The sequence below is a fragment of the Dermacentor albipictus genome, chromosome 7, assembly GCF_038994185.2.
Source record: "Dermacentor albipictus isolate Rhodes 1998 colony chromosome 7, USDA_Dalb.pri_finalv2, whole genome shotgun sequence".
NCBI classification, from domain to species: domain Eukaryota; kingdom Metazoa; phylum Arthropoda; class Arachnida; order Ixodida; family Ixodidae; genus Dermacentor; species Dermacentor albipictus.
This window is the reverse complement of record NC_091827.1, coordinates 74,636,740-74,664,019: the sequence shown is the minus strand read 5'-3', so window position 1 is coordinate 74,664,019 and position 27,280 is coordinate 74,636,740. Positions and strand designations below refer to the sequence as shown.

At 46.0% G+C, this 27,280-nt stretch overlaps 1 protein-coding gene across 1 annotated transcript in view; it reads right to left on the bottom strand.

Annotated features, from left to right (window-relative positions):
* LOC135899106 (glutathione hydrolase 1 proenzyme-like) overlaps positions 1–27,280 on the bottom strand; it is a 146,329-nt gene that overhangs the window by 61,555 nt on the left and 57,494 nt on the right. The window contains exons 10-11 of the mRNA XM_065428382.1: positions 14,564–14,721; positions 9,686–9,899 (exon numbers count right to left, since the gene is read on the bottom strand). Coding sequence (XP_065284454.1) covers positions 9,686–9,899; positions 14,564–14,721 — 372 coding nt within the window. The remainder of the gene's footprint in view (positions 1–9,685; positions 9,900–14,563; positions 14,722–27,280) is intronic.

Genomic DNA, 27,280 nt, shown 5'->3' with positions numbered 1-27,280 from the left:
GCTCAGAGCGTGTTTTGGAGACTCTAGCGCAAAAAAGAAACGCGCCGAACAGACGCTTTCGCAAAGAGCTCAGATTCCCGGCGAGACCTGTACGACTTATATCGAAGAAGTCCTGAAACTGTGCAAAATAGTGAACTCTCAAATGTCCGAAGAGGACAAAGTTGGACATTTGTTGAAAGGGATAGCCGAAGACGTCTACAATTTTTTGATCGGCAAAGAAAGCTTGGATTCCGTGTCTGACGTCATTCGCCACTGCAGGACCTTTGAGACGCTGAAGATGCGACGGATAATACCGAAGTTTGGTCGCCTGGCTAATGTCACAACGGTGGCAAGTGTAGACCCGAGTTCGTGTGTTGACCTTCCATCAACAATACGGCAGATTGTTCGCGAAGAGTTGCTCCATCGGGAAGAGATGTACCGTTGCACCCCCGGCATCGCTGGTGCGTACTTACCACACGAGATGCGAAACACGGCCGTTTCGACCGCATGGCAACCCACGGTTCACTCAGCGACCGTCGAGTATAGGTCTACCCCACAAACGAGAGGGACCCTGAGCTATCAAGATCATGACTACGACCAACGCCCTCGCCGCTCGCACGCCTCCGGGCGGCCGAGGCCTGGCCATGATGAATGGGACCCACCTGCTGGCTATGCAGTCGACAGCAACATGCGTGACTACGTGCAAGAACATCGAAATTTGCGGCATCTGCCGGTGTGTTTCCAATGCGGTGTCGCGGGCCACATAGCGAGATTTTGCAATCGTCGCCCAACAACGTGGAATCGTCGATCGGGGTCTTCAACAAGGACCACACCTCCTACGAGGACAGCTCAACAGCCATGCACCACCTCTTGGTCAGCTGGCGTCCCTCCTGGCAACGATTACTGGCAGAGAAGCTTCCGGAGCCGCTCGCCGGCATCTGACAGGAGTTTGACGCCACCGCCAACTTCTCGTGCACCGCGTTTACGTCAATCTCCATCGCCAGTGCGCCGCTCAGCCTCGCCTTCACAACCGGAAAACTAGCTAGCGCGGCCGATGGGGGTGAGGTCGCTCGACACGTGCTATCGACAGAAATGCCCCCTGCAGTTGCTATGATTAAGAACAAAGTGCATGTACTTGTGGATGGTGTTCCTACAATGGCTTTAGTGGATACCGGGGCAACTGTATCCGTAATGAGTCTCGGTTTTAAAGGTCGGTTGGGGCGCAAAGTTGTATTTCCGTGGGACCAGGCTGCAACGTTTTGTGGAGTGAGCGGCGAGTCGTTGCGCCCTGTTTGTGTGTGCACTGCTGAAGTGTCCTTGGCTGGTGGAGTTTTCGCGACGGAGTTTGTAGTTATTCCCCGATCGACGCACGAAGTGATTTTGGGCATCGACTTTTTGCGGCAGTGTGGTGCGACTGTTGATTGTCGCACGGGGGAAGTTTGCGTCGATGGCCATGTTTCGTCCGGGCTCTTAGAGGAGACTTGCAGTCAAGGTGAACTTTGTGTGTCTGCAGATACTGTTGTGCCTGCGTCCACCTCGGTGTGCGTGCCGGTTGTATGTCGCGGTGCAGTGCCAGACAGTTTCGATGCCTCCGTAGAGCCAATGCATCTAAATTGTGTGAAGAAGAACGTTTTTGTCCCTCATTGTGTGGTATCCATCGGCAACGGGCGTGCTGGCTTGTGGACGGCCAACTGCTCGGCAGAACCCGTCTTGCTTCCGGACGGCTTGAAACTCGCCTACTTCACAGAATACACGTCTTCGTCCGTAGCCGTACTAACAGACTCGCCGTGTGAACCTGCTGACCTTCGCCAAGTCTCAGACAAAAAGCTTCTGTCTATGATTAACAAGTCGCTCAGCACAAGGGAGCGCCATACCTTGGTGGATACGCTTTCTAAACATCTGTCAGTGTTTGACTTTGCGCAGCCGGACAAAGCGTTCTCGATTCCCGAGTCACGAACGCGCCATACTATCGATACGGGATCTGCGCGCCCGATCAGGCAAAAGCCTTATCGCGTGTCGCCTAACGAGCGCAAGATAATCGGGGAACAAGTGAGTGACATGATGAAAAATGGGATAATACAAGAGTCCTCGAGTCCTTGGGCAGCTCCGGTCATACTCGTCAGGAAAAAAGACGGTAACTGGAGATTTTGCGTCGATTATCGAAGATTAAACGCCGTGACTAAGAAGGATGTCTACCCGCTGCCCCGGATTGATGATGCAATCGATTGCCTTCATTCGGCCTCTTATTTTTCTTCAGTGGACCTGCGCTCAGGATATTGGCAAATCCCGATACACCCGACAGACAGAGAGAAAACAGCCTTCATAACCCCGGATGGATTATTCGAATTCAATGTGATGCCATTTGGGTTGTGCAACGCTCCAGCAACCTTTGAAAGGTTCATGGACACCATTCTGCGTGGGTTAAAATGGAACATCTGTATGTGCTATCTTGACGACGTTGTTATATTCGGGCGCACATTCAATGAGCACAATACGCGCCTGGATATTGTCCTCGACTGCATCAAAAACGCCGGCCTGGTTCTGAACTCCAAGAAATGTAAATTTGGTGACCGTCAAACCCTTGTGCTGGGTCATCTTGTTGACAAAGACGGTATCCGGCCTGATCCCCTCAAGACGGCAGCTGTCGAGGCATTCAGTGCACCGCAGTCAGTGAAGCAACTTCGTAGTTTTCTGGGTCTTTGCTCTTACTTTCGCCGATTTATTCCTGGTTTTGCTGACGTCGCTTATCCTCTGACAAATCTGCTACATAAAGACGCACAGTTTGAGTGGACACCCGAGTGCGATTCTGCATTTCTTCAGCTGAAGTTCCTGTTAACCTCTCGACCTATCCTTCGCCACTTCAATCCTACTGCGCCGACAGAAATCCACACAGATGCTAGTGGCGTTGGTCTGGGTGCCGTATTGGTCCAACGCTATGACGACCGTCAGCACGTGATTGCTTATGCAAGCCGCTCATTAAGCAAACCTGAACGGAATTACACGGTGACAGAGCAAGAATGCCTCGCTGTAATCTTTGCGGTTCAGCGATTTCGCTCGTACTTGTACGGACGCCCATTCCAAGTCGTCACAGACCACCATTCCCTGTGCTGGCTCGTGAACCTTCGCGACCCTTGTGGTCGCCTTGCGCGCTGGGCTTTGAGGTTGCAGGAATATAACTTCACTGTTTCCTACAAGAGTGGCCGAAAACACGCGGACGCAGACTGCCTTTCCCGTATGCCGCTTGCCACGACGGACTGCGACGCAGACGATTTTGATCATCTCGTCGCTTCTGTGACACCCGCTTTTCCAGATGTCGATGCGTTCAAAACAGAACAACGGACAGACACTAAATTGGAGCCACTCTTTACTTCTGCCCATTCAAGTGCAACAAGCAGCTACTGTGTACGTGACGGGCTCCTGTACAAAAGGAACTACTCAAGCACGGGTGCACGCTTCCTTCTAGTGGTGCCGGAGCGTCTCCGGCCAGCAATCCTTCAGGCTATGCACGATGACCCTACCTCCGGGCACTTAGGCACTGTGCGCACACTTTATCGCATTCAAGAACGCTTTTACTGGCCCCGGATGCGACATTCGGTTGAGTTTTATGTCGCCAGCTGCATACAGTGCCAACGTCGGAAACGCCCAACCACTGCCCCATCTGGTCTCCTTCAACCTGTGCCGCCTTCCAGCTCACCCTTTCGGCAAGTTGGAATTGATCTGTTAGGCCCTTTTCCAAAGTCATCTAAGGGGAACCGCTGGATAATCGTCTGCGCCGACTATTTCACACGCTATTGCGAGACGGCGGCTATACCATCAGCAACTGCCACCGAAGTGTCGCTTTTCTTACTTCACGCTATTGTTCTACGACATGGACCACCTGGTGTTATCATAAGCGACCGGGGACGTCAATTCACGGCGGATATAGTGGAAGAGCTTGCGCGTTTGTGTCACTCGCACCTCAGGCACTCGACGCCATATCATCCGCAAACGAACGGCCTCACTGAGCGCACTAATCGAACGATCACAAATATGCTTTCCATGTATGTTGCGTCCGATCACAAGAATTGGGATGAAGTTCTACCGTTTATTACTTACGCATATAACACCGCCAAGCACGAGACAACCGGCTACAGCCCCTTCTTCCTTCTATATGCTCGGCCGCCCCGGTATACGCTCGACACTGTCCTCCCTTTTTACCACCACGACAATCCTACGGTCGCCGATACGCTGTGCCTCGCTGAAGAGGCTCGGAGACTTGCGCGTCTTCGGACTTTGGCATCACAAGAAAACTCCAAAGCCCGCTACGACGCACGACATCGGCCAGTTACATATAACCCTGGTGATCTCGTTTGGCTTTGGACTCCCACAAGGAAGCGCGGTTTGTGTCAAAAGCTGCTGGCAAACTACGATGGACCGTATGTTGTCATCGACAAAGTCAGCGAAGTGAACTATACTCTCGCGCGCCTCACGAACACTGGTAGACGTTCTGCTAGGACACAAGTCGCACATGTCGCACGGTTGAAATCATGCACGCCACGACAAGTTAGTTGACTCGCCCAGGGGGCTTTGTCTGCGAGGGGAGGTATGTTACGTCCAAGCGCGTCAAAGGGGCGCGGGGAACAAGAAGAGAGGGGAAGAGGAGAACGAAGACGGTGCAGCGGCCATTCCTGTTGTTCGTAGCCTGCCGTTCCTGCTCTCGCACGCCTGAATAAACCCCTTTTCCCCGTGCTTGCAACAATATATATATATATATATATATATATATATGCAGGGTGTTTCTTCCTGCTAACCTTAGGCCGAGTGTAAACTCTATGCATTCTATGACGTACGATGCGACTAAATGCATGTTGCTCCCTTTGGTATGTAGCGTGTCGCGCTATTTCTGTGTTTTGCTTAATTAGCTAATTAGTCAAGGATAATTAACCAACTTCTGAAGCAAGGAAGTTAGGAAAAAAATTCCAATTAGCAAGTTGCAGAGCAGTTGGCAACACGTACGAATAAACCGTTTCTGTCTTTCTATGTGTTAAGCATTAGTGTTTTTCAGCTTACTGCGTATGCTCGCGAAATACAAAAAGCACCACATGACATGCCCGCCTGCGAGTCGTGATTGCACTGCTCCTAAGCCTTCCGCGCACAAACGAAAACATATACCATTTAACCGGTGTGAACACTCGTCTGCTTATCGCCATCATGAACCGCAGCGAGGGAAGCACGTCGCTGGCGTCAATTATAATACCTCAGCCAACGCCTTCGTCACTGCCCTGTCGCCTTTTAAGCGGCAGCACACCCTGCTCGATGGTATGCTCGTTTGAGAGCGCTGCAAGCACGGCGCGCAAGCGGGTATGTCAGGTGATATTTTTTGTATTTCGCGGGCATCCGCAGTAAGCTGAAAAACAATAACACTTAATAGATAGAAAGTTAGAAATGGCCTAATCGGACGTTTTACAAAGTGCTCTAGAACTTTCTAATTGGAATTTTTCGCCTAACTTTGTTCCTTCAGAATGGCTAATTTTCTTGACTAATTAACTACTTAGGAAAAATACAAGAATAGCGTAACACATACAAGAGTGAGCAACATGCATTTGGTCACATCGTCTTATGGTGCATCGGCATATTTTTAAACTCTGAGTAAAGTTAGCTGAAACACGTGTATATACATCTATGGTTCAAGTAACGTGAAACAACACCCTGTATATATGCAATGGTGACAAGTGATCAGTAGAGCAACATATATATGCAAAAAACGCACACATACGCATGTTCGTGTGTTTTTCACATATACTTCGAAACTCAATATTGCTCGTGACTCAATCTTATTCAACAATAGGTTAACAACATTTAGTAAACGACTTTATTGTTGAAATCTACTCAACAATGGTTCAATACTCAATACTATTCAACAATATGTCAAGAGAATTTAGTCAACGACTTTATTGTTGAAAACTACTCAACAATGGCTCAATAATACTCAACACTATTCAACAATATACCAACAGAATTTAGTCAACGACTTTTTTGTTGTGAACTGCCCAACAACTTTACTGTTGAATTATTGCTCTGTGGTTTCAATATTTGTTGAGGTATTGTTGAAAGGCTATTGAGTCAACAATTCGTCAACAATATGCCAACAACATTTCAACAGTCATTTTCATAAGGGAGTTTTATGGCGTTGCGAGACAGATAGATGAAGTGGACGCACACGAAAGACATTTGACCAATAGCAGAGGGCAAATGGAGACACGGCGTCCTATCAGAAACAATTATTTCTCTTTCGATGCCTAATCAATGCGCATACATAATATTACATGGAGAGCTATCGCTGTTTCCGCGACCTCGCCTGACCGACAAACGAAGTAGTGGTGGCCAAAAACGCTTTGAACAAACAGGGAGGGATAATGGCACAAATGAAATAGAAAACTTTGGAATAAACTTACGTTGCAGCCCCTAAACATCAGACAAACACCTGTTGCTAGGCATGGCATATTAACCAAAGAATGAACTCGACCACTCTGCTGGAACCCATGCCAAGTTTCGACGCAAGAACTTGAAGTTGTAACGCAACAAGTCGACAAAATCCTGCATGACGACATCATGCAGCCATAGGAAAGCTCATGGGCGTCTCCTGTAGTGTCGGCGAAGAAAAAGGATGCAACTCTGCTTTTGTGCGTCGATTATCATCGTCCAAACAACATCAAGAAGAACGTACACCTCCTGTCCGCCAAAAATAGGCGACGCGTCGAACCGGCTCTTCAGCGGAAGTATTTTTCGTCGATGGGCACTAATGCGGGCCATTAGCCATTAGCCCATGGCCGAGGGCTAATGGCTAAAAGACGTCCAATCAGAAATAGGTATTTTTCTCTTGTTCGGTGAAATCATGCATAACGAGTGTGCATACGTCATCAGATAGGAAGCTATCGCGATTTTCATGACTTCGCATGAGAGACAGATGAAGTGGGTATGGTCGAAAAAAGTTGTTGACCAATCGCGGATGGCTGATTGCAGAATTGGAATAGAAAACTTTGCAATAGTTTCATGTTATAGTGTCCATGGTATTGGCCAGCTTGAAATGGCAGATCTCTTCGGTCTACCTTGATGTAGCCATTGTTTGTGCCTCAAAGTTGATCATCACCCTAAGCGACATGCAACATTACTAGAGGCCGTCATTTAAGCTGCCAGTTAAGAGATCGGGCATGCTTTTCGTGCTGGGCACCAGACGTACTGCGCTCTGTGGAATTCCTGATTTCCCTGGAAACATTCCTTAGTGGACATTTTATTGACAACATAAAGGGAGCGTAAACTGCACATTCCAAAGGACGTTTCGTGCAAAAAAAACCTTATTTGGCAGATGGCACACAGATTGCTGGAAAAACGTTAATTGTGAGCCCGCAACACTACCTTTTTGCGAGCGTGTAACTTTAATGTTGTCCTGCTGATAAAAGTATATGTCCTAAAACGTCAAATCTTGCAGTATGAAGGTGTCAAACATGTCCTTTGGCTCACTTTGTTGACGGATCTACTCCATCGCATGATAGATACTACCACAGAGTGAGCTATCTTTCACTTCTTCAACGACACCCAAGAGCTAAAGTTACGTATTGATTCTTGTTACTGGCGATGGTGCACCGAGCACGACAAAAACTAAACGACACCTCTATAACGAAATGCAGAACGTGGCACGGAGCTAACATTTCTAAACCAAAGTGCCTCAAAGTACCCGTATAAAATCTTTATATTTTGTCGCAAGTTCGCTAGCTGGGGCAGGAAAGCAATCGTCCAGTTGTTTCAGAACTTGTATTTAGCAGAGAAGCCACTGTCGTCTTTGTGACGAAGGTGCTTGTGGTTTGAAGTATTCATAGTGCGATTCTTCGTCGTGCCTGCAGTGTAAAAACATTTTCGTTCTTTTCTATCATTAGTATCACAAAACCCGTGTTCTGCTAAATTTCATAAGCAAGTACCAAACAGCCGCATTCGACCAAATATCTCCCTCGGGATTGCAGCTGAAGAACATTTTTGACGTACTGCGTCTTAGCTTTCGAAGAAATGGTGTCCCGTTTCATGGCGTACTGGCCATTTGAAGAAAACGACATTCATAGACAAACACCAAACTATACATTACGTATCTTGCCACTTGAAACATATTATTCGCCGATGCCCATATTTTATTAATTTACACAACAGGTTCTTCCGGTCTAAGTCTGAAACATTTACGAAAAGTTTGCACTTACATATCTGACCGAAACGGCAATATTGGCTGCGAGGAGTTACGGAGTCGCCATCTATCGGAAGCGCCTCGCTGGCGTAGTATGAGGGATCACGTGGCGCGCTCCTCATAGGTTTTGCTGTCAGCGCTCACTGAAAACACCACGCGCGAGCTCTCCCGGACATTTCTGTAAGTACTTTCGAAACGAGAGAAGTTTCTTACTGTCTAAATAATAATCTTGGGCAAAACGAAAGCACACAATCGTTTACAGACGCTATCTCTTTACCGAATACGTACAGTGAACGCCACTGCGTTCGGTCGCCGCGATGGAGTCTCCCGAACCAGCTTCTTGCGTGAAAGGTAGGTAAACGCTGAGACCAAGCTATGTGAAATATGTTCCTATATGTTTGAATAACTAAATAGAGCGTATAGAACCCCAGCCTAAATGCAGCAATCGCTCAGATTCCCAGCGACCGGCGCGTCTGGATGCTTGTCCGCGCACTGTTTCGCTTTCTCCGCGCGCGCGTTTCCGCACCGTGCCATGAGCTTTAGGCCGCAAAAAATGAACATTTGACAGTATACAAGCAACCATTGTTGCGTGGGTGTTATCAGAGCTGTTCAAAACAAACTCCATTGTAGAGACTTCGACGCCTACGGGGACTGTGATGTGCCGTCGCGACGATTTAATCTTTTTTTTTCCAAATTCTTTGACCTTTCGACATTATTTCTCGAGTTGCGTCGCACTGTATGTTTATCGGTGTTCTCAGCGTGCATTTTCCCGCTGCTCCTTTTTTGTAATCCAGTGCATGCATTAATTCATAACACAAACATTACCATATGCCATGCTTTTTAAAATGTGCTTCTTACCGCTGCCTTTCCACTCCACTCAACTTGCCAGTATCTATAACATCGACAAGTTCATAGACCAAACAGTCATGACATTAGTCGGGCAGCGGACTCGGGCGAGCGTCTCAGTGCGCGTTTTCAGAGCATCGCAGACCGGGCGCCGTAGCAGAAATCTTCCTCGCGTCTGTGCTTGCTGCATACCCGAGTTGTAGCCGATGTTTGCCGGTTTTATGTTTCGCGAGCCACACTTCACGCAGCTTGTCCTGCGGCTACATGTGAATAAGGCTGACTGCGGGCTCCGTTGCGTACATCCGGCATTGTGGCACCGAGCAGCAGCCTACCATGTTGCGCGCCTTCAAAGGCAGCCACTACCTATTGTAGTGCTTTTATGCGTTGTAAAGGAGACATTCGAAGCGGGAAAATTTCGCCACTAAATGAGGACCGCAGCGTACGAGGGAATTGAAACTCTCGTTTTCAGCTCGCTTCGGGGCTCCCGAAGCAGCCGACAAGGCCGCTATGTCCACGTGATCTTTCCTAGCACGTCACGCCGACGGTGGCGCTAGCTTTTTCAGTGGTGGAGCTCGAGGCCAATATGAAAATGGGTAACGGCAGCCGCGTTTACCACGTCTGCTTTTCGTTATCTCTGTGCACATCGCTTACCTCAGCCAAAGCCCACATTCCTGGAATTCCTCCTCCGGCCCCCGCCTGGAAACGGAGGACTCGCTGGTCGTCGCGCTTGGCGAACACGGCGACCATGGATGTCCTAGGCTGCTTGCCGCCTTTAAGACCATTTGGCACGTCGGGTGTCGTTGCGAACGCGCTCATGTAGTTGTTCATGATGAGGCCTGGTACTGAAGCCTTCTTGCTTCCAAACCTGCACGCGCGCCAAGACGTGCGTTCTCCCTTCATTCTTTGTGCTTCGCTTCGCACTTTGAGTGGAAGGCCAATCCCTCTTAATCTCGTTCCGCTTACGTTTTAGCGCAAAGTGAAGAAAAATTCAACGTATTATTACCGGTTACTTCGGAAAGGAGCTCCAGGTAAAATCACAAAACACAAGATTCTGCGTTCGCTGTGTGTCATATAAAACTAACAGGTGAAATTATGGTCCTGTAAAACGTTAGCTCTTTTCTGCAACCGTTTTACAGGTATCTGTACCTGTTTTTGAGCAAATAACAGGGAAGGGCGAAAAAAAAATGACGAAGAAGGGTACATCCATGGGAGGGGCGCAAAGTTCGCACTATATTTCAGATATTGAAAGCGGGACTACATGAAGACAATGCAAGTGAACACGTGTCACACAACTTTCATGAACTGCACCTATTTGTTTGAACAATCTTCCACACACTTGTAAGTTAGTCGGAGTTCGAATACGTGGGACACATGTCCAAATATTGTATGTGAACCTTTGTGATATATATTGAGGATCAACTAGATAATCAGATTCTTTCACTTGCGCGCCGCGCAGGAATACAAAATACGGAAACCATTGAGCAACATAAGCGGTACTTCTTTGAGTTACAAGATGTCCATTAGCTGCAGCAATTTCATGGAAATTGGAACATTGATGAGAAATTTTTCGTTACTATAACTTAAAAAAGAAACCTAAAAATCTGTTTTATTCGGGATTTCTTGTTTTTCATGATTTATCATTGAACGTACATCCATATCAAGCCTAAAAGGCAAAGGGCAAAGGAAGAACTGCGAGTACTTACGAAATCGGCAAAAGATCGTTTCTTCGATGTCCAGTTAGGAAATCTTCTAAAAACTAATCCTCGCAAATTTTGGCGCTCTGTCTTGCCAACAGAGTCTACATCGGCATCTATAATCGCCAATGATGAAACAACTAATGATCCGTTAATAACAGCTGATGCTTTTAATGCCTACTTTAAATCTGTCTTTTAATCAGATACCCACGAAGTTCCATCCTTTGACCCTCCTAAAGTGACAACTCCGATTACTGATATCATGATTGATGAGCATGGTGTACTAAACCTAATACTAAAGTTAGACACTAAAAAATCAACCTGTCCTGATGGTATACCCAATCCTTTTCTCGTTCGTTGTTCATTGTGGTATGCTCGCTACCTAACCATCATCTTTCAAAAGTCCCTCAATACCGGCATCGTTCCATCCTCATGGAAGCTGGCCAAAGTACACCCATTATTCAAATCCGGTAATAAGCAGCTCTTATCTAATTATAGACCTATTTCATTAACATCATATTCATGTAAGATGCTGGAGCACATAATTCACAAACATATAGTGGAATTTCTGCAATCTAATAACATACTTTCTAACTTTCAGCATGGTTTTAGGAAAGGTTTCAGCACCTTAACACAACTAGCAGAATTCTCACACGACATCCTCTGTGCCCTTGATATCGGCACCCAGATCGATGCTATATTTATAGATTTTTCCAAGGCTTTCGCTACTGTACTGCATTCTAATCTCTTAATAAAGCTTAAGATGATCACGAAAAATTCTCACTTGGTTAGTTGGATTGCCAGTTTCCTTTCTCATCGGTCACAATGCGTATCTTATAGTTCAACTAATTCTTCTTCAGTTGACGTGTCATCTGGTGCACCCCAAGGGTCAGTTCTTGGTCCTTTACTATTTCTTCTATACATTAATGACTTACCTCGAAACGTCACTTCACAAATACGCCTTTATGCGGATGACTGTGTTTTGTATCGTGTGATTAACGCACCAGACGATAATCTTGAACTAAATTCCTCATTTGTCAGCTTCTGTACCTGGCGCAACACTTGGCAAATGAAAATTAATTTTACTAAAACTGTGATAATGTCATTTTCTAATGGTGCCTCTCCTTCATTGACCAATTACACTTTCAACGAGTTAACCTTGCACAGGGTCTCAGAATACAAGTATCTTGGCGTCATATTTACCACTAACATGTCCTGGTCACAACACATTAATTTCATTTGCACTAAAGCACTCCGGAAGCTCGGGTATTTGAGGCGCAATTTTAAGAATTCTCCAAAGGAAACTAAGTTACTAATGTATAAAACTTTAATTCGCCCAATCGTAGATTATGCTTCTCCTGTCTGGAACCCTCATGAGCAGTGCGACATTAACTCCATTGAGAGCATACAACGAAAATTTATTAGGTTCATATATCGTCGCTATGATCACTATTTCTCACCCTCTCGTGCCTTATCTTCTTAGAACCTAACCCCTTTATCCATACGCCGTCACATTGAGTCATTGAAGTTTCTGCATGGCATCGTCAATTTTTCTTATCATGTCTCACATCCCATATATATTTCTTCAGACATTCCTCGGTCAAGTAGGAGTCACCATAACCTTAATATTAAGCCTTACTTTGCTCGATCTAATAAATTTAAATACAGCTTTTTCCCACATACCATTGAATTCTGGAACTTAATTCCCGGAACAATTAGGTCACTGCCATTACACGATTTCCTGTTAAAAGTTAACCACACCTGATTTTATTAATTTTCTTGTTATTACAGTGTATTTACTCATTCTCGTTTTTGTACTGATTCTCAGTGTTGCTGCTATTTTGAGTTTCATTTGTGTCATCTGCCTTATTTCTTGTGAATTTTAATGTTATTGTTTACTTGGTTTCTTGTATGACTTTTTTTTTGTCTAACCCACACCTGCGATAGCCCCATATAGGGGCTGCAGTATGTACAAATAAATAAATAAAATAAATAAAAATATTCGCAGACTTCTTATACGTATTCCTGAAACCTGACTGGAATATGTTTAAGACCACCAGGAGTGCCCGTAAGTAAATACATTGGAACGGAGATATGGCTTTGCTTAATATACCCAGGGCCAGGACATCGGTATAATCTAGATATATTGAGAGTAGGTTTCTAATGCGATTTTTTTCGAACGTTACGATTATTTAAGCATATAAACAAAACAGAAAGAGAGGAGCCTTCAGTCCAAAAAAACGTCCCCATGTGTAAAAAACCTTGTTCTTATTCCTTCACTCATTCATTCAGGTATGGACCCTAAAAAAAGGTGGTCATCGTAACTACTTTTTTGTTGCACTAGTTACTTTTTTTATCTAAACCGGTGTTCACATGCTTGAGTAACTAACACATATAAAAAATTGGTCATCTTAGTTAGTACTTAATGGTCAGACTAGTTAAAGCTTTTATCGAACTCACATTTCATATACCTTGGAGTAATAACACATACAAAGGAAATTACCCAAAATTCCCTAATCACCGTCAGAAATATTACTATACAGGTAATCTTGCAATTTACAAATTGCAGCCGGTGAGTTCCTGTCGCGTACCTATTTGGAATTCCAGTATGACACCAGTTGGGATATATGTGCCGCCAAATTCAGCATAAAAGACGGGGAATGCGGTAGATGGAAATTCAAGACGATGAGCAAAATGTGAACAACGTGAATGCAGGAGCCAACGTTTCGACAAGTGGACTTGTCTTCTTCAAGGCGACGTATGCTTCCCTCGCCACAGCATATATAAGTGGGGTTCTTCTAAAGGAGAGAGGGTGTGAGGTGGGAGGATGCGGAAACGAGGAAAAATGTGTTAGCCTGTCGAATTGAGAATAAACGACGGAAAATGTGTTAGCGGGTCGAATTGCGAGTAAATTCAGCATAAAAATACACTGTCATTCGCAATACTTATTGGAGACGTTTTTTTATGCAGTGAAGCACAGGCGTATCTTGAATGCTCATTATTTCATTCCACACTTTCAGAAATGTCTCAAAGCTGTTGTCAACGCGAAAATTAGTTTCACGCGAAGACATTATTAGTGGATCTTTTTTTAAATTGTTCATTATACGTTTCGATTTCTCGTGGTAGTATTGACAGCCACGTCGAATATTTCAGCTCACGGTCAAGAAGTTTCCTTTCTGCAAGAGGTGATTTGTAAACATTTTGTAGAACTGAAAGCTAAGTAATCGGTATGCATATGGCTAAATTTTTTGTATGACTAACTCTACTCTTACCTACTGCAGCAGTACTAACTAGTAAATAGTGACACATGGACTTGTTGATCTTGTACCCGGGAGTGCTTTTGATCGTCTACCGAATGTTGTCGCTCAGCGCGGCACGCACCCGCATGTATCGAAGTTTCTCGAATGTTATCGATGGTTCTGCTGTCACCGAAGCTTGTGTAATCTGATTTCGTGTGTGACGCGAATTGCGTAGAAGTTTCGGGAAGACACGCGGGCACCACCGATTACTCTGGAACCTTCGATGACTCGTGTATAAAGGCTGACGCGCTTGACCGGCAGATCAGATTTTTTTACAATCGCCGACTATGTTCGCCGCTGTCACCGCTCTTTGAGTGCTGCCTGTTTTTGAGGGCACAAGCTCGCCCCACAAAAGGCCAGTTTCTTCATTTCCAGTTTCGCTGCTTTCTTCACCGTCACTACTACGTGTCAATAGGGTATCATAAGTAATAGGTACAATGGTATATTTAAGCGTGCTTCTTATGAAATTATCAGAGAAAAACAATCTTCCAGAATTCCGGCAGGGTCAGCACCTATGTAATTTTTTGCGGACTTACGGTTCGTTGATGCCGGATATGATAGTCACGGCTTCGAAACCCTTGATTATGGACAGGTGGACACCACCGTATTCTGGAACAATCTTGTGCTGTGAGTTCTTGACTGTCTTTCCATACAAAAGGCTCTCCTCTATTTCTTTCACTAGTTCCGGAAAGCCCTGCAAGGAGCGTTTGTTGAAGTTTGTTACAGAAGAAAAACACGCGGTGTGATTGAGTGTTCATAGGCGCTGAACACGCGAACCTGTTTTCGTCGGGATCTCTTATTTTCTGAAGTGGCCACTTGCGTTTGTTGTTATATTCTTTGAAATTCACATATTACGAAAACTGATTTTGACAAGTGATGCGATTGCACCTCTTCATGTAAACCTAAAGAAAGAATAGTGTCCTACAATACTGCAAGTATTCAACCTAAAAAGGGGTGTCTTTTCCCTGCACTTCTAGAAACCTTTTATTTTTAAGAATCTGTTCAAAACACCTGTCAATGCACATTTCTACATAGTTATAAGTTCAATATTTTCATTTCACAGCTAATGAGCACAATGTTACTGTAGACATTATGCCTCGCTCCGCAGTCTGGTGGATCTCAAAAATATGTTGCCCCTTGTTCAACACATGTCTGTGTGTTTATAACATCATCAGTGTATTGGCCCTCCCCTTCATACAGAACAACATAGCATCTCTTCCTTTAGCAGTTACCAATAAAACAGTTCGGCCTAATTTATTATAAATATTTACACACGATATTGGTGGAAGTGAATTGATTTTAAGATGAGAGGGAGAGATTTCTGGAAAATTTTTATTTAAGTACACGATAATGGAGAATTCTTTTTGCGGAGGGCATGGGGAGGACCACTTCACTGATTTTGGAGCTGTTTGTTAAACCTAAAAAGAAACGTCCAGGTTCAGTGACTGCAGTGAGTACATTTTCTAAAATATACATTTCTTAATATTCTAGAAAGGTGCAAAATTTTGAGAAACACAAGGACAAAAGCAACATAAAATAAGATGACAAAATTGTAGTGTCCACGCGACATTATGTCAAATGCGGGAAACATTTATGGATTATACACAGCTTCGATATTCCAACAATTTGAGGATAGGGCTTTTGCACTCTTGGTCAAGTTTTGCATACTGTCTTCTATAAAAGCTGCACTCAATGCTGCGGGCACCGCATATAAAGGTCCTTTCAAGGCCGTTAATACAAGACAAAACGCAGCTTACCTACTGGTCATGGTTGTATGCGGGCGATGGGCGAACGGGGCGTTTGTATGTGGCCCTGCCAAATTGGTGCCAAGAAATGTGCGCCAACGCGTTGAGAGAATGCAAAGAAGCAAAAGCTGTTAAGGGCGGAGATGATGATGCTAACTGCCTTTAGGAGAGCATTCTCAAAAGCGAAAGAAAGGAAAAAGGTGGAGAGACCAGATACACTAAGGAACAAGTAGTCGCCTATGTTCCCCTCTTTAGAGTATCGGATTGGCAGAAAGGAGAAAAGAATGTGCCATTGGAGAAGGATGAAAATCATTGCGTGATCTGGCTGAAGAGTCCACTGCTGCCACTGGTAATTGCTGCCATTTCGATGAGCCGGCGATCTTATGCTACTGTGTTCGTGTTGAGGAATCATCTGGCCGCATCGATGAAGGCTCTCAGTGATCTCAGTAATGTTACTGTAAAATTTCAAGCCAGTGCAACCTCTACAACATTTGTATGCGCTGCAGCCACACAGGGGGGACCAGTGGCGGCCGGCAGACATGTGCGCCGGATTAGGCGGGTGCAGGTGTGCGTGCTGTACCTCAGTGAAGCAGCGTCGATTCAGGAAGTCGACTATCGCTTTCCACGCGCTATGCTTGCTAAATACTTCATTTCTGGCATCACATCATATTGAGCCCACAAATAACGGATCTCGTCAATTTAAAAGTATTTACACGTACTACGGACACCCGCATACGAACACGCCCGTCAAAGTTTTTCTGTGTCAACTTGCCTTAACTGCAAGCTTAGATCCGTTTCTGTTATCTACAAATGCATTGTTTCAGCAATCTTTTTTTCTTGTGTAGCCTAATAACCTAATCGTCAAACTTTCATGCGCATATGTGTATTTGCACCTGCATTTAGAGCGTTGACAGTAAGCCCATGTACGGTTTTGAGCAAGAAATATTCTGTTTTTATGAGGAATTTGCGCATCGAGAAAGGAGTTCATAGCATTTTGTACTTGAAGTTTGTCAAAGGACGGCAATGTTTTGAAAGATTTCTTAGTGGGTTACGCAATTTACTCCATGTAGTGTGTAGATTTTCGAAGGTTTCTTGCTTTCTACTACAATACGTCGGGTTAACTAAAATTCATAGTGCAATTGGCTCCGGGCATGCTTCACGCGCAAATGATCATTCACCTGCCATGAAGCAGCAGCTCCGATGTGCCGGTTTGCCCTAGATGCGTAATCACCCACGCATGTCTCGGAGATGAGCTGTACACTCGTTACGCGTAAAAGAGGCGAAGTTTTATGCCATTGGCAAAATTCTGAAAGTGTGATATATGACGTGTAGTGTAGCAGTTCCAACTTAAAGAAATTAAGTTATGGGGTTTTACGTGGCAAAACCACTTTCTGACTATGAGGCATGCCGTAGTGGAGGATTCCGGAAATTTCGACCACCTGAAGTTCTTTAACGTGCACCTAAATCTAAGCACACGGGTGTTTTCGCATATCGCTCCCCATTGAAATGCGACCACCGTGGCCGGGATTTGATCCCGCGAGCTCGCGCTCAGCAGCCCAACACCGTAGCCACTGAGCAACCATGGCGGCTGGTTTCGACTTCCATGGCAGAATGAAAAACATGGTTTGCAGTGCATGCGTTCTCTCCTATTGTTGCCTAAAAACTGCGCTGCATAGCAAAAAGTAGTATTGTCAATTGAGAGAAAAACCTCAACAAAGCGGACATATTGCATTTTGTGAAAATATGTAATGTTGATTTTTGGCTATGGGATATCAACTATCCCAAACCTATACCTTAAAAAGACATCTCTTAAACGCCTGGGTTTCAGAAATTGTCAAATTTCACAATTTTGTCATTCTCATCTGAATATTTTTGTATGCAGGAATAATGTGCCACAGGGCTACAGTTGTAACAACTCCACCAAAGAAAGCAGAACCCCGGGGTCTCCAGTGAATGTTTAGAGTGGCTCAGAGCACTGTTAAGTGAAAATAGGGCCAGGAATCGATCATCGCAGGGAGCAAAGATCGTATGCCTATGATGAACCACAAGAAGAAAAAACTGATCAAGTTTTGCCACGCCCCTCGATCGCGTTTCAGCAATTCTCTGTTTTCTCCAATTTCGACTCAATTCGTCCAAATGTCACTTCTGCATCCGGCAACTTACTGTGCTCTCACTCCTCATCGATTCTTCCAGCGTCGGCATCAATCCTGAGAAAGTTCGCGCCACCAAGAATTTCCCAGTGCCGACTTTTCCCGACAATGCTCGAAGCTTTGTGGGTTCCTGCTCATATTTCCGCCGGTTCGTATGCAATTTCACTAACGTTGCGCGTCCTTTAACAGAATGTCTCAAGAAAGACACAGTTTTTGTCTGGAGTCTGGAACAAGCTACTCCGTTCACTGAGCTTGCCGTACAAGTAACTTCACGACGAATTCGGGGCCATACGGACATACTTCCATTCTAGAGGCCCATACGGACCTCTCGAACGGAAGTTTGAAACAATGCCACCGGTCATGGAATAGGCACTGTTTTGGCTCTGCGCCAGCGAGGTTTCGAGCGTGTTATTGCGTATGTTAGGAGTCTTCTGTCACAAGCGGACCGCACTTAATCTGTTACTGAATGCGAGTGACTTGCATCGTTAGGGCAGCGGTTAAATTTCGCCCCTGCTTGTACGGCCGGCGATTCCCAGTTATCACCGACCATCACGCCTTCTGCTGGCTTTCATCCCTCGAGGATCCTACTGGAACTCTCGGCCGATTTGTTCCTAAGAATGGCTGATTGCATGAAGATGCAGACTGGAGGCTATGCCATCCAGTTGACCCACCGGGAGTTCCCGAAAGCTGCGAGTCTATGTGGGTGCTGTCGCTTACTGCGTTTCAGAACATCAGAGATGAGCAACGCCGTGACCTGATACTTGCGACACCTCATTATCCGGCTAACATCTCAGACACCTTCCCCTTCTCTGCGTATTTTTGTGCTGTAGGATGGCGTCTTGTACCGCTGCAACGTGCACCCTGACGGTCCTGAATTGCAATTCGTTATTCCCACATATATGCATCAAACTGTCCTCGCAAAGCAACACGATGTTCCTATCGCGCATGGCCTTGGACCCTCTAGGACGTATTAAGGTGTTCGGCATCGCTGCTTTTGGCACGATTTTTACGGTTCCCTCTGCCACTAAACCGCATCCTGTGAGCAATTCCAGCGCCACAAGAAACCAGCAGTACTCCAAACAGGTCACCTTCAAGCTCTTGACCAACCACCGGAGCCATTCTCTAGAGTTGGTCTCGACCTTCGTGGTCCATTTCCGCTATCTGCCTACGGAAATAAGTAGATAGCAGCCGCTACCCACTACACGACTTGGTACGCGATAACTCGGGCTCTCCCAACCGTCTATGCAACCGATGTTGCAGACTTCCTTTTCCAAGACGATATATTTCAACACTGGGCTCCTCGACAGCCCCCTCGCAGACCAGGGCCGCTATTTCGTATCACAAATTGTCCAAAACCACTTACACTCCGGCGCTACAAAACACAAGTGGACAATGGTGTATCGCCCTCACACCAACAGCATCAAAAACCGTTCTAATAGAACTATCAAAAACATGTTTGCTGTGTATGTTTCTGCCAACCATTATTACTGGGGCGCCACTTCGCGCTTTTACCAATTGCCTAAAATTCCGCCCGACATGACTCTGCCTGTTTACTACGTCTTATCTCTTGTACTAAAGAAATCCAATGCTTCCATTTGACACGCTCCTTCCCGCCGTTTGTGACACGTCGTCGCAATGCGCCCGTCAGGCCATCTTCAGAGCTGCCGAGGTGCGCGAGATTGTACGGCTGCGCGTTAACACTTTGCAGAAAACTCAATGACGCTTCTATGATTCCCGCCACCACGATTCCCGCTTGAACCATGGTGCTATGATCCTTCTTTGAACACCGTCGTGGCCGTTGACCTCTGCAAGAATTTGATGTCGCCTTACCCCCGCCCGTACCCTCTCTTGCGCCAAGTGACCGACGTAGCGTATGAGATCACGCCTCTCGAGTGCACCATGTCTCGAACTTCCGCTGATGTCATCCACGTCAGCCGCCTCAAGTGATACCATTCGGACGATCTAGCGAGCACTGGGATTTTGAATTCGCCCTGGGGGTCATGTTAGCAAGCACAGCTAAAGAAGAGGCTCAGGTCAGTAGAGACGAGCACGACACTCGCTGATGTCGCGCGGAGTACCGTCCACCTTGTATGCATCGCATGCCCATGGACGTCTTCTAAACACCCCAACCAGTGAACATGTTTGAATCCTCTCTTCTCACTGTGAAGATATATATATATATATATATATATATATATATATATATATATATATATATATATATATATATATATATATATATATATATATAGTAAAAGCTCGTTAATTCGAACCGCAAGGGGAAGCCGCTTGAGTTCGAACTAACGAAAGTGAAGGAGAGCAACAGTACACTGCGATTTGGAAGCAGTAGGGCATGTCAGAAAGTGATGGCGTTTGCTGCGGGCACACGCCATCTTCAAGTCGAAGCTCTGGGTCCGACTGTGCCCCATCACCGATGTCCACCGAAACGAACGTTAGCCGAGGCTTAACACCATCACAATGAATCGCGATGGCCGATACCTCCTAATCTGAAAACAGAGGTGCACAACCGATGAAGACTGCCGAGACAAAGACGCTGAACACGTGAAGGTGGCGAAGGCCCTGATTCGTTGGTTGACCTGCCGTAGTTGCTCAGTGGCTATGGTGTTGGGCTACTGAGCACGAGGTCGCGGGATCGAATCCCGGCCACGGCGGCCGCATTTCGATGGGGGCGAAATGCGAAAACACCCGTGTGCTTAGATTTAGGTGCACGTTAAATAACCCCAGGTGGTCAAAATTTCCGGAGTCCTCCACTACGGCGTGCCTCATAATCAGAAAGTGGTTTTGCACGTAAAACCCCAAATATTATTATTATTATTCGTTGGTTCTCGATTGCAAGCGCAGCTGCGACGTACTTGATTCTCCGTGTTTTGGCGCTTACCGTGCCATCTCCGCACAACATTAGCAGCTGTACAAGATTTGTTAAGCCTCCGGGATTCACAACGGGCAAGAAGTCTCGGAGGTAACGTAGAACGGAGAGGCGGCAGCCGCCGCTGGCTTCTGGCTGACCCCGCGCAGGTTAGATTTTTTTCCGATTTTGCCTTCTCTCGCCGTTCTCTCCGTTTCGGAGGCAATACAGCCTTGTGTGTAGGCAGTAGGCGTGTTTCTCTGGCCGTGTGCCAGGCGAGCGTAGTTCGGATTATCCGTGAGGGAACCTTCTCGCGTTCGAATTAACGGACTTTTTTTTATACATAGACTTCTATGGAGCTTGGCCGGACCAAATCGTACAGTTTGAATTATCCATAAATTCGAATCATTGAAGTTCGAATTAACGAGCTTTCACTATATATATATATATACATATATATATATATATATATATATATATATATATATATATATATATATATATATATATATATATATATATATATATATATATATACACCCATCGTAAGAGTGGCAGCGCATTGATCTGCTGTGCTGAGGGAAGAAGGGAACTTAGGTCACTGGTTATGCGGCACTCAGTCCGTGCTCCTCTAGACCAATCAAAATGGATCTTTTTCGTTTTTCCCCGATGCTTAGTGTGACGAAACTAATTCCAAGCATGACGCTCATGGTGGCGCCACCAGTTGGCGACGCGTGTTCTGCCAGCTCTTTCAGGCGGGCCCCAGGCAATCAGGAAGAAAGATTAAGTATTGAATGCAGCGGCCCTCAAAGCAAACAGCAGATCTAAGTAGACCACATAGAGTAAATAAAGGAGGGAGGCATTAAGAATAAGCATAGAAAACGTAAACGTTTTTACATAAACGTGCAGGATGACCGCAAGCAGGAAGAATGGCTGGAAAATGAAAGGCTGCTCAGCGTTTACGCGTTGACCTAAACACATCGAAATTTAGAGCAGCTGCCTGTTAATCCCAACTTTGTGTGGGAGGGGTGCAACAGAATGACTGAGTCAAGGAAAGGTGGAGGCATAGGCATTCTAATTAGGCGAGGAATAAGGTGGCAAATGGTGTGGAGCATATTTAGATCAGTGGCACATTGCAAGGCAAGAAGACGGGGCTTGGAGTAGTTTACTATGGGCAGGTAACGAGCAGAGATAAAATAGAGGAATTCATTTAAATTATGAGGTTTCATGTGGCGAAACCACTTTCTGATCATGAGGCACGCCGCAGTGGGTGCCACGGGGTGTATTCGCATTTCGCCCCCATCGAAATCAGGCCGCCGTGGCTGGGATTCGATCCCGCAACCTCGTGCTTAGCCTCCCTACAACGTAGCCACTAAACAACCGCGGCGAGTGAAGAATTGATTTATTGCATTAGAAGCGATATTATTGAGCTCAGGAAATCAGAACAAAGGCATCAGTGGGAGTCTGGTCGCGCACATGGATGATTTAGGTGCACATACTGATTACAACGGGTCTCTAGAGTTGGATCTGTGTGATGAACGGAGCCATGTAGTACCTAATAGCGAGAGTAAGTGTCACGCACAGCTAACGTAGCAGTTTGTAAACAGGAAATAAGCAATCAAGTATCGATTGCGCCTCCGCTTCAGCAACGGTCTACGAATGGCTAGACTGACTGCTGAACTAGAAGAAAGGGGGTTAACCTAGGAGCCTAATATTTATTAGTCATATCACAAGAAGCCAACAAACACTGACACCAAGGACAACATAGGGGAAATTACATGTGCTTAGTAAATGAAATAAGGAAACGTTAAGTTAATGGAAATGAAAGTGCATGAAAAAACAACTTGCCGCAAGCGTGGAACGATCCCACAACCTTCGCATTTCGCCTGCGATGCCCTACGAATTAAGCTACCACGGCGCCGTTTCCCCATCCACTTTCTTGGGTTTTATGTTTAGACCAACTAATGATATATGAACACAGAAATGATAGGCTTGGCAGCGATCATAAATGTTTGATTTTAACATCTGGGAGATATACTAACGCTAAACACAAACCAATAGCATCAAAATTTCTAAATGTGAATAAAAGATATCTAAATATTACTAATAAGCAAATAGTAGACATTGTAAAGAAATAGAGAAGAAAATGGAAGTGTTTCCCGGAACAGTCGGAGTATACAGGTAACTAGTAGACGTTGTGCAAAAGGAGATAAGACACACAAAGAAAACAATTGTTCGATTGGAAATAAAAGGCTATGTAAGTTGTTGAACAATAAAACTAAAGCAAGCTATAGAAGAGCGCAAGCAAGCGCCTAGGGCTCATTGAGAAGCCAAAATTTTGGCATTACACGAAGAAAAGGAGCTCCTTAGGAGGAACACCGTGAAAAAAATGAGTGGAGACTGAGCTCGTGCAAGAACAAATTGAATACACAAGTGAACGTTGGACGCACAGCATTTGCAATATAGACAAAGGCGCACCAAAAAGCTCCTCGAACCATGTAAGAGCACTGGGAGCTCCAAGTAAAATTTTGCACACGGCTATAAGGTAAGATTTTCGAAAGAGGCGATGCGGTGCACTACATCACAGCCACCATTAGGGCTAACTTCGGCACAAAAGAAAGCACAGTTTCAACCCAAACAGATTCAGCATCAACATAGAAGCCTGAGAGAACATAATTCACCATACAAAAGGTCTCTTTCAAAAAAAGCAGACTAATATGTCAGGAATAACCCTGCTGCAGGACCCAATGAAATCCCAATACAGCCAATCAAAAACTTAGGTAGAGAGAACAAGGTGCTGCTCACTAATGCCATTAAACAAGTGATTAAAACGAAGAAAAGTTCAGTTGGATTGCGTTAAAACAAGATCAACCTCATCTACAAGGGCAAAGGTGTAAGGATAGGACGAGCTCATAAATGCCAGTTACAGTAACGTCGGAGCGATGTAGATTGGCACTCGCGAAGCCATAAAATTAGAACCGTCGAAATGGGTGAAAAGAAATCATGTACTGGCGGAACTGCAGAATGGGTTGAAACCAGACACATGGCAAAAAAGTATTCTTGTTCTACTTCCGTGCATGGAGATTTCAGTAGCTGAGAATAGTATTTCTAGATATTACAACGACAACTTTTACGAGGAGTTGTTATAGGATATTCTCAAACACGAAGACATAGATGACGATATCGTGGAACTGCTGAGTGAGATATTGTTACGTTGCCGAGGTCACATATAAAGATGCATTTACATTATATACAAGAGGGGCAACGATGCATAAACAAGATGCATGTCGTGATCGATCCACATCTACACGTTTGATTGTCGTCCTCTGAATGTCGCCTCCGTTTCAGCACCGTAACATAAACCCCGCCTGTAAAAGCGCCGTCTAAGCTCTAATTATGAGTGAGGTGAACTCGCCGCAAAGTAAGGCTTCAGCAGCGACACATGCGAGTCCAGCGAACGATGTCGTAGTTCGCATCCCCAAGCTGACGCAATATTGTGTAGAGTCCTGTGTAACGTGGCAGCAGTTTTACAGACAATCCAACGCGGCGACACGGTGTCCATAGGAGGACAACAGATCAGGTGTCCATACGAAGACATCCAGCAGGAAATCGGACGTCCCTATGTCGGTGTCATACCGGATCTTCTGCGCGGCCTGACGATGAGGCGGGTGCCGGCAATCTGGGGTGTCGTGCAAGCCCGTGCGTAGACGCCGTGAACATATTCAGTGGGAGTGTTCCTCGACGAAGGAAGCAGTGAGTCAAAGGGGAAAGAAGGGTGGCGGCCAAATGAAATGCAAAAGGATGAAAAGCCAGCGGTCTCGTGACTAGACCATTTATAATGGAAGGTCACGAAAGGCAAGTGCTGTCCCATTCAATGTGGTCGTCGGAAACGCAAATAGCAGTTCCATCAATGTGCGAGTGAACCGCTCCGTCAGTCCGTTCGTTTGCGGGTGGTAGGCAATGAAAACCTTGTGTTCGGCAGAACAGGAGCGAAATAGGTCTTCAACTACTGAGAACAAGAAGGTGTGGCCGCGGTCACTCCGGAGCCGCCGGTGTGCGCCGTTATGGAGGATGACATGATCTAAAACGAAATCTTTCACCTCAGCTGCACAGCTTGTGCGCAAAGCTTGGATGATCGCGTACAGCGTTACGCAATGACCCTCCACAATGACCTATTTATTGCCTGATTTCAACGTAGGAAAAAAAGCCTAGAAGATTGAGAACGACACAATAGAATGGTTCTGAGGCCCCATCAATGGGGTGATGGCGTCCAGCGGGCAGCACAGCAGGTTCCTTGTGCAGCTGACAGAGCGCACAGGCTGCAACGTAGAGCTGCACATAGCGGTACAAACCTAGCCAGTAGTAGCGGCGCCGTACGTGGTCGTAAATACGCGAAACGCCAAAGTGGCTGCAGTATGAGTCTCATACAACTGCTCAAGAACTGATGTCAAGAGATGACGTGGTATAAGTAAATGTTCGGATCCTTCAGGGCGTAAGCTGCGATGGTACAGAACATCGTCGCGGAGCACCAACATGCGCAGTGTGGGGCTCCGACTTTCCTGAAATGAGATGATCGATGAGAACACCTAAGCAGTCAACACGCCGTTGAACAGTGCGGATGTCATGCAGGTCAACAATGGCCAGGACGCAAGCGTCAATGTCATGCGCATCATACTGAGCGTGGTCGACAGGATGACGAGAGAGGCAGTCGACGTCCTTGTGCAAACGGTCTGACTTGTATAAAAACGGCAAATGAATATTCTTGGAGCCATACCCAATAGTCTACCCAATCGTCCAGTGGGGTCCTGAAGTGAGGAAAGCCAGCACAATGCGTGGGGATCGGTAACCAGGGACAAGGTGCCATGTCAAGTAGGGGCATATCAAGTCACGTATCAGTTAGGGGCACAATTTGGCAAGTTCTCAAACTAACGCCAGGCACTCCAGTTCAATAATTGAAAAATTCATCTCGGCAGGTCACAGGAGACGGCTTTCATATGCAACTACGCGCTCTAGCTTACGTTGCCGTTGAACAAGTACAACCCCGATTCCATGGCTACTGGAATCTGTGTTACGTTCAGTGAAAGCTGATGGATCCTAATCGGCCAGCAATGGGGGAGTCGTCAGCAAGCGTGTGAGGGAGGAGAAGGCTTTGATTTGAGCAAGGCCCCATGTTAAAGCACCGTCCTGCTTAAGCAAGTCGGTGAGCGGGCCAGCCGTTTCGGGGAAATTATTGATAAAACCACGGAAAAACAAGCATAGCCCAACGAAGCGTCTTACATCTTGGGCAGAAGACGGAACAGGAAAGTTCTGGACAGCCCGAACCTTGTCAGGGTCGGGTTGAACGCTGGCGGCACTGGCGAGATCGCCAAGAATGGTAATTTGACAACGTCCGAAGAGCCACTTCGATGAGTTCAGTTGCAGGCCGGCGCGTTATAAAACAGCAAGATTAGCCGACAGACACGTTAGATGACTCGTGAAGATTGTGAAAAGACTATGACATTGTCTAGAGAACGCATACATGTGGACCATAAATAGCCGCGAAGTAAGAAGTCTCATTCTTTCGAAGGCTGCCGGGGTATTACAAAGGTTAAACGGCATAACCTTGAGTTGGTAAAGCCGGTCAGATATTACGAAGGCAGTTTTCGCACGGTCCATGTCGTCCACCGTTGTTTGCCAATAGCCTGATCGAAGGTCCGTCGACGCGAATACTTGGCTCCGTGCAAGCAGTCCAAGGCCTCAATACGTTGGAAGGGGTAGATATCTTTGCGTGTGATTTTGTTGGTGTCTGTAATCCCCACGAAAGCTTTAACTGCCGTCCTTTTTCTTGACAAGGACAGCAGGGGAAGTCCACGGACTGCAAGATGGTCGATAACGCCTTTAGTCAAGATCTTAACGACTTCTTTCTGCATCACTTCTTGTTCAGCATGTGAAACATGGTACGGCCGACAACGTATCGGATTGGCGTCTCCGCTGTAAATACGATGGGTGACAACTGATGTCTGGCCTAAAGAGCAGCCATCAAGGTCAAAAAGATTGCGGTACGTTTTCGAGAGACGGCGGAAGTCAGCAGCTTTGGCGGGGAGAAGATAAGCTGTAATCATCCTGCTAAGTTCGTCGGTGAGCATCGGTGGATCGCAGGTTCCTGTAGAGGGCGACAGAATTTCGTCAATAGCCGAATTTTCACAGTCGTTGAAAGGCGAGATGTCACCCAAGGACATGCCTCTGGGAAGAATTTAAGTCGAGCAGTTAAAATTGAGGAGATGGAGCTAAGTCTCATTGCCTGCAACAGTGAGCACTGTATGCGGAAGGGTCAAATTTCTTTCAAACAGTATGTCAGCGGTGGGACATAGTACGTAGACGCCGTCGGGAACCGATGTAAACGACAGTGACGTAGGCAGTGGCTTGAGGGTCTTGTTTCGTCGGTCATGTTGTCCAGTCCGAGGTGATGACCACAGCGGAGCTTCGTTGTCTCCAGTGGGTACCTCGCACCTC